Source organism: Gallinula chloropus, assembly GCF_964237585.1.
Source record: "Gallinula chloropus genome assembly, chromosome: 14".
In the NCBI taxonomy this organism is placed as follows: domain Eukaryota; kingdom Metazoa; phylum Chordata; class Aves; order Gruiformes; family Rallidae; genus Gallinula; species Gallinula chloropus.
In genome coordinates this window covers 2,188,608-2,197,026 of record NC_140099.1, presented here as the reverse complement: position 1 = coordinate 2,197,026, position 8,419 = coordinate 2,188,608, and the positions used below count along the sequence as shown (strand labels likewise).

Below are 8,419 nucleotides of genomic sequence, written 5' to 3'. Positions count from 1 at the left end.
TGGAAACAGTTAATTCAGAATGATCAACTTGTAATTGCTTTTGCACTTGAAAGGGTCGCTTGGCAGTAAACATTCCTTGCTGTGGCAGGGTTTTTTCCATTCTTCATGTGTTCACAGGCTGATGGGGCAGCTCAGAAAGAAATGGGCACTGTCAGATCAAAGCTGCCTGGTTCTTACAGCTCACTACTGGTAGCAGCTCGGGTGAGAACCTCCTCTAAGAGAGGAGACGACAAGATTTGCAGTAATCTTGTCCACAGACAGAAACCAGCTCTTTCTCTTACCTCAGGTGGGCCTGGGATGTACTTTGAGACGAAGGAAGTAGTGAAAGAGGACAGGGAACTGGCTTGGGAAACAGGAGAACTGGGTTGTATTCCACAAAGCCTGTGGTTGATCCCTTTAGGATCTCAGGTAGTCACTTCAAAACTAAGCCTTTTTCACTACTCCTCTTGCCCATGTCTTTCCATACATCCTTTGGGTCCTTTGTTCAGTGTGAGGACCTCCTAAGCTTTGACCATCGTTGGGTCTTTAGGGCACTTTGCAATGTAAATAAGGAATTGAGAAGGAGGAAACGATGCCTCTTGCCTCATGGAGAAAGAACCAGAAGAACCAGAGCCAATGTGGTCAGAAAACAGACAGGCAAGCAAAGGAAAGGTCATTTTCCTCAGGCTCTACTCATGTGAGGACACTGGCCGCTTCATGACAGCACCATCCAGGGAGAATTGAAAGGCAGCTGTGAAATACACCCAGACTCTTGTTCCTTTCTATTTGAGGCTGTCTGGGAAAGCTGTGAGCAGCAAAAAAAAGGCACTGGGACTGTTTGTCTGCAGAATCAGCAAGAAGATCAGGAGACATTTACATTGTTCTCTCACTCAAGAGGTTATTTTTGCAAACATATGGCCTGGAGTTAAGTATGTTTTAGAAACAACAAACCCAAAGCCTGTGGCCAAATTCTGTGGTCATTAATGGTGTAAGTCTCTCAAAGATACCCATTGGTAAAGTCTGGAGGAAACACAACCTGTACAACAAGCTCCAGGTTAAATTGATGCTTTTAAAGCTCTTTTCTGGATCAACCCTTAAAATTTGGTCACAGGACGGTAAATATACAGATCTCTCTGCAAATAACTTATTTATGCAGCCAGTGACTTTGATGGGCATCATAACTTGAAAAGATGAAACAAGTTGAGTCCCCACGTGCCCCAAATCATCTAAGTGTGTTTTTCTTAGTAATAAATACGAGATCATTAATCTCAGCTAGGCGTCCTCTGCTCTCCTTTAACCGTAACTTCCAAAAAGCCTCATTGCAGAAAAAAGCAATCTGCTTGATTTTCCCTAAAAGAAAAATTGTCAGTAGAGGAAGAATTCTGAAACAATGTGGAGCTGCAATTCATTATAAGCTTTCAAGGCGACAGAGGGTACCACTGTGCTCCCAGTGCAGAGAGTGATGTTGGAAGGGAACCACAGTCAGGAGCAATTTCAAGAATGGCTTTGCTTATATTATCTAGTGATGTTTAAACATGCACAGCATGTCCTTGAGAGCCTAAGGATAAAAGGAAGAGAGGAGATGAAAAATTAAGCCGGAACTAAGGTGTTTGGAAATAATTTGAAGCTTGGAGTTGTTTCTGGGCATATTAGTTTAACCTTCAAGTGAACCAGTCGTTTCTTTCCTTCCCTGCAAAGTAACACTTTTAAGTCCTGAAATTTGACTTTGAAGCTGAGATCAATGCTGGTAATGTTCTCATAACACCAACTCCCACTGGAGGTGAAATTGGGAAGGGGGGAGGGAGATGACTTGTGGTTTATTCAGGCTCCACACGACACACCAGGCAAGTGATTTTTGCATCAACTGTGTTTCCCTAACTAGGACAGGGAATTTTAATCCTGTGGAAGGAGCCAGAGCCTTACCAGCTCCTACTGACCCAGCATCCCTCAAACCCAAGTAATACAAGTCTGTCTCTCAGCAGTTTCTGTCCCATTGTCTGTGAAATGGAAGGGTACAGGCTGCTTATAACGTTCCACAGATCAGAAGTTAAAAGTCTGCTGTCAGTTGGTGTAAATTCACCGTGAAGGAGTCTTGTTGGACCAACAAGAAGGAGAAAAAGGCAAATAGAAAACCATTTAAAAGCCACTCACCTTGTTCCATAGCTAGCCTAAAAGGGGATGCAGGAGCCATGGAATGAGCTATGCCTTGGATTCCTGAGTTATAGGTGGTTTGTAGCTGCCGTTAGCATTACCCAGCAGTGTGGCAGGAGACAAGAAATCAAGATCAGAAGAGTGTTGAATATCTTAAAAGCATTTATTATGTCTGCATTCATACCTAGGAAAACACTGATCTTCAGAGCACCGTGTGAGCACTACCCAGCTAAGGACTCCCCATGCAAAGCCTCTGCGGTGGCTATTTTGAATAGATACACTATTTGTTTGCTCTCCTGAAAGGCTGTTTGGTGCCATCAGCTGATTTAGCCACACACAGAAGGGAGAAGAACAAACGTGAATGGAGGAGGAAGCAAGGGCCAGGGAATGGCTTGGCCAGATCTCCCGTGCACCAGTTAGTTAATGGGAACGGCTGGGTGGAAAAGGAGTAGGTGAAGGTAAGGTGACAGAGCCACAAAACAGTGACAAGGCTGGAAAAAGGGGGTGATTACTGGATAGAAAAACATCTTGGAGAGAGGAACGGATGGTTACAAACAGTCTCTGTCTAGCAGAGAGAAATAGACAGGGACTAGCAGCAGGAGAAGTCAAGTCATTCCAAGCCTGATGGTTACTAACGGGTTACAAAGTGGAACGGTGGATTTCCTACCCTTTCCCCCCCCCCCCCCCCCCAAATGCAGAGATTTAGAGGACATCCTATGGATAGGTCTTAGTCAGAGCAGGTGTACAACCTGCCTGCATGGCAGAGGGCAGGCAGCCCTTCTCCTGGGGCGCGGGGCAGCTCCACTGCCACGGCTGAGGAAGCAGGTCCCTGAGCCACACGCCTTAAAACCAGCGCTCCTTGGTGGGGCATGGACAGCAGGCAGTGCTGGACCCTTCCCCCCGGGTCCTCTGAGGCCAAACGCGGTCTCTGTCCTTCCTCTGACAGCTGTGGAGGGCAGATCTGAGGATCGGGCCCTTCGGGTGTGCGGTTCACAGGTTTCGTTGCATCTTCCTCGTGGATGTCAAACCCCAAGTGCTGACCAAGCCGGGGTCACCCCGCAGGGCAGAACCCCGCCTGGGGAGGGAGGATTTGGGGGCTTGGCAGGAGCCGGGTGACACCAACCCCCGCCCGAGCCCGGGACTCGTTGCTCTCAGGAGAGACCCCTCACGCTGCCGTGGGGAGGGGGGGCACGGAGCCGACCCTCGCAGCCCCAGCTGCTGCCCTCAGACCGCAACTCGCCATCCCCACCTCCTCCTGCCCCCTCCCCGATTTAAATAACGACTGAAGTACCTCTCCCCCCCCCGCCCCTCTTCCCCGCCTCTCCCGCATCGTCGCTCCCCACCCGGGGCTGGGCGGGGGGGGTGGTTGGGGAAGGGGGGGGGAGAGGCCGGGCTGGGCGCGGGCCGCCGCCGCGCTGCGGAGCCCGTCCTGCACCAGGCGGCGGAGGCAGAGCGAGCGCCCCGGCGGCACCGCAAGCTGCGCCGGCCGTGTCCGCGCCGCCTTCCTCCTCCTCCTCCTCCTCCTCCTGCTGCTGCTGCCGCCGCCGGCTCGGCTCGGCTCGGCTCGGCGTCCCGCCCGGCCGCCCCGCGCGCGGCTCCCGCCCTCTATGGATGGGAAGGCAGCACCCAACGGCGTGGCCACCATCGAGGACCGGATCTTGCGGATCACGGGCTACTATGGATATTACCCGGGCTACTCCAGCCAGAAAAGTAAGGCGCCCTCCGGCCCTCGGGGAGGGGGGGGGGTGTGTGTTGTGTAGGGGAGGGGGATGCAGGCAGAGCCCCTCAGGGGTGGTGGTGGGGGGGCTGTGTGTGTGTGGGATGTGGGGTCCAAGGGCGGCTCGAGAGATGCGGGGGGCCAGGCTGGTTCTGCGGCCGGGGAAGGAAGGAAAGGGGGGGTGGGGGGGTGGAGGAGCGTGGCCGGAGAGGGGGGGAAAACGGCGTTTCGCCGCGTAACTTCGGCTCCATCCGGCAGCCAGCGCTTTGCTGGGGACCTTTCGCTGTCGTTTTTAGGGTTTATTTTGCATTTCCAACCCCCCCCCCCCCCCCGCCCCATCATCTCCGCGCCGGGGGTGGGGGGGTGGGGATGGAGGGGGGGGTAGTGGGGGGGGGGGGCGGGGGGGATGCGTTTGCTCACCGGGAGCTCCGCGCCGCACCGGGAAAGTTTCGGTCCCGGTGGGTCCCCCCGGGGCGGCCGCTTCAGCGTGAAGCTCCCGGGTTTCTCCTCTTCCTCCCGAAACTAATTAGATTATTCCAGAAAAGGGGGGAGTCACCGAGGGGGGTTTCTCTTGGTGTCAGTTAAATGCCGGGCGCTTGTGTGTTTTAGGGGCTTGGGGGCTGGCTTTTAGGGGTGGGGGTTGGTGGTGGTTTGGGATGGGTGTTGGGGGGGTTTGGGGTTTTTTTTCCCCCTTTAAAAGAAGCAGCTGAGACGAAAGCAGTCGGTCCTTGCAGAGACTCGCTAGATGTGAAGTTTCCCGGGTAGGAGCAGCGGGGGGAGCCGCGGTGGGTTCCTCGGGCGCTGCGGCTGTCCCGGTGCCCCGTCGAGCCGTTTATTTAACGGGGAAAGTTCGGCTATAATGAAAGAAAAGCTTCATCTTTAACACCGAGGACGGGGACGCGTTGGGGTTTTATTGCCTTAGGAGTTACTTCGCAGTTTGCAAAAGCTGCCTCCTGCCACAGCTTAAAAAAAAACCCAACAGAAAAGGGGAGTGGAGGCAAAGGAGGGATTGGGAGAGAAGGAGAGGTAAAGCCCCCCCTCCCCTGAGTGAGGTGGGCACTGAGGAGCAGACTTTCTTCCTTGGAATGAAGGGAGGTGAGCTGCTGTCCAGAGCAGCCAGTGGAGTCCTCTGCAGCTCCAGTGCACAAAGAGCACGATTAATAAGCTGCCGGTATCAGCCAGACATGTCTGTGGGCTCTGTAGGACAGAGGGGGGGGGAAGCTGTGCCTCCAAAACACAAACAGATGCGTTTCTTTGTGTAATGGTCGGCTGGAAAAGCAAACAGCCAAGCCTGGGGGGGTTATTCCTAGTTATTCATAGTGTGGCAACAGCGTGGCAGGTGTTGTTTGGTGAGGTCGGTGGGTTTCTCTGTAGTCAGAGGAGTTGGGGAGATGCTGGGAGCAGTCTGGAGGAATTGGATGCATGGCAGGCCAGGGACTATTTAACTCTGCACCAGGTGGGACCCGCGTCCCAAATTCTTCAGCGGCTCCTGATGATCTCTGTGGAGTGATTTACCAGGGAAGGATGAGGATGCTGGGTTAATACTTCGTGGCGAGTTTCCTCCCGTGGCAGAATGCGTTTTGTCAGCCTGCAGCTGCACTCCCACTCTCTACCCAAATGCAGACCCCAGTTCAGTGCTGGCAATGCGAGTGGCTCTGCACGGGGACATTGAGGGGGCCAGGAGGGCACTGCCTGGACACAGAAAAGCTTTCTTAGCCCAGGACCAGGCTCTGCAGGTGCTACCAACTGCCTCTGCTTAAAATTGGGTAACGCGTGCGGGGAGAGGCCAAGGCTTTCAAAAGTGCTGACTCTTGGGATCTTCCTGCAAATATCCCAGCCCTTTGTGCCTTTGAAGACTGGGTGCTGAGGCAAAACAGAAATGGTTTGTCCCTCAGGTTTTGCTCTTTGAAGAAAATAAGCAAAATTTGTGGTCATTCGTGCTCAAAGAGGAAAACTGGAAGTGTGTGACCCAGAGGTATCCCAGGACTTAAATGCTTTCAGGTAGATGAAAAGCATAAGCTTTTCATAAGCTTCTAAGCTCTGAATGCTTTTTAAAGCAGTCTCATAAGTTTTAGAACCATCATGATGATTTTTGGAGCACTTGCAGTTGGTAAATGCCTGCCTTATCCTTGAGGCTGTGTGTTTTGTGTTTATAAAGAGCTTTAACGTGTTAGAATTCTCACAGAAATAGTCTTCCCCCCACCTTGGGTTAAAACCAGGCGTCCTTCAGGCATCTTGAACATAGACATCGAGGCAGTGAGAGTCGCTCCTGGAGGTCCTGGCTTGAAGCTTGCACTTGGTTCCTGTGTCTAGGCTGAAGGATTACCTTCAAGTGGTGCTGCTTCAAGTGCTGTTGGCACTTCTCCTCCTGGTTAATTGTCTGTTGCAGCTACAGCACTGTCAGAATTTCACCACTCGAGGTTGGAAGTTTGTACAACTAATAATTAATGTACCTGATGCCTCAGTTTAATTTGGTGAACATGATTCTGTCACCACTGTAGTGTGACTGAGCAGTACCTGTGCCTTCTGCTGGCGTGCATGTGATGTGTGCAGCCTTTTGGGTATGTCGTGTCCCTACCCTCCCCAGTGGCAGAGGAGCCCTTGTCCTGTCATAGGGCTGAGGCTGTAGCACCTGTAGTCATCTGCTTACGCTGTCACCTTGCTCCTGACTGGGTCTGAAAGGTGCCTGAGGAAGAGGGCAGCTGAGGATGAGCTGTTGTCCCCAGGATGGCTTTGTGCTGGCTGTTTCTTGGGTACCCCTCGGGTGGGAGCAAGCTGGCCAGGGACCAGGTGGGGATGTTACTTGGATGATGACAGTCACCTTCCTCTAGGCACCTCTTTGTCCCCAGCCTGCTGTGCATCTTGATGAGAAAAGGTGAAGGCAGGGGGTGGTGGCTGCTGTTCAGTCCTGAGGGGTCCTGGGAAATGACAAAAAGAAGCCCAAGGCGCTGTGACCTGTGCTGGTGATTTACATCTCTCCTGTTGTGGATTGGCATGTATTCCACAGCCTAACAGGGGATCATGCCTAGGTTTCTGTGTGTGAAGGCTAGGGACTGGTCACAAATTGCCATGAAATCTACTGTCAGAGCACTGTAGTGTTGGAGAGCAGTTACTACAGAGAACTGCAGTGATTTCTAGAGACTTGTACTTCATCTTCTATGTTTGGGTGCACTAACCTACTTCAGACTTGGGAGCTGGCATATGATGATTTGAGCCAGGTAAAAAAAAAAAAGGAAAATACCTTATTTATTTCTCTGTAAGTCATCTGATTAAGCAGAAGCATGTGTTTTGGGGTGGTAGTTGTGTCCATGTATGTTGCAGAAAAACCCCACACGACATCCTGCGTAAGAAGTCACAGGGATGGGAGCAAGGTAGGATGTTGGGTTTCCCCCCCCACGCACCAGTTCCTTAGATGAAAAGGGCTCTTCCTGATCTCAGCCACCCTGCACCTTCGGATTCATGGCTTGATCCCTCAGTTCTTCCATTGAACAGATGCAGAGTATGTATGAGGTCTTTGGCTTCCGTGGGAAGGAAGGGGGACTGTGGAGAAACTCACTGGAAGAGAGACAAAGTCACTCTAATTTCCCAGGGGATGCTGCTGGTTGTAGCTCAGCCTTTGGCCTGGAGCTGTGGATGGTGCCATGCCTGTGACCTCTTGGCTTCATGTTTCTGTGTGTGCACTTTCATTTGGTCTGATCCAGCTTTTCCACCCCCACAAACAGTTCCCCGTTCTCTCTCCTCACTTTTGCTGTAACTTCTTATTCTTCTCTTGCTTCTAGTTGGTAATACAGCCAGGTTTAGTGTCTCTAAAGTATGTATGTTTTTCTCCTTTCTTTTTTCACTCTGTCCAACTGCCACCCCATCTGCCTTTCATGTCAGTCCTGAAAGCTTTTTCACTCTCACGCTACAAAGTTCCTCTCCTTCAAGTCTGTCCTGACACCTTTTCTGTGCCTTCCCCTGAGTTAAAATTGCTCCAGCCAAAGTTTCTTGTCCCTAATCTTCATTACCTTCACCAAGTCCACCTCCGAGTTAAGCAGTTTCTGCCTGTGTAATGTCTTTTTGATGGAGGAATTACCGCCATCCACGAAGTCTTATGTCTTGTCCTGGCTCTCAGCATCACAGATCTGCATTTCTCTGTATTTTCTCAGCCCCAGCATAACTACTGAGAACGCAGTGGCTGCACTTGTCCTCCTCATCCCCGCTCTTTTCATGGTCCATCATCTTCTTTCCATCCTGCTTGGAGGGGTTGATTCCCACCACAGCATGTCATGAACACCAGTATCCCACAGGCAGTTGTTAGACTTTAAAACAAGTTCCCTTGTACGTTCTCCTGTGCTGCTTTGAAACTCCCTTTGCTCCTTCAGACCTGCTTTGAAGCCCCAGAGCTGTGTAAGCTCCTAGAAGCAGAGGGTGGTGTTTTGTGTCTGTGCAGCAGTGGGACTGTTGGCTGTGTTACTGGGCTCGCAGTGTGATGCTGGGTGGCTGTGGTTGGATGTGGTTCCAGCCCTTACAGCAGCGTGTGTCCTTCGTGGTGCTTGGTGCCTGGGAAGAAATGCTGAACCTGTCCTTAGT

At 51.8% G+C, this 8,419-nt stretch overlaps 1 protein-coding gene across 2 annotated transcripts in view; it reads left to right on the top strand.

Moving 5' to 3' along the window:
• Positions 1–3,737: 3,737 nt before the first annotated feature.
• Positions 3,738–8,419, top strand: part of SLC35F4 (solute carrier family 35 member F4) — a gene marked incomplete at its 5' end in the record, with an annotated part of 121,559 nt that continues 116,877 nt past the window's right edge. For both annotated transcript variants that reach the window (XM_084270516.1, XM_084270515.1), the window contains one exon: positions 3,738–3,840. In XM_084270516.1, the coding sequence (XP_084126642.1) occupies positions 3,738–3,840 (103 nt within the window). The remainder of the gene's footprint in view (positions 3,841–8,419) is intronic.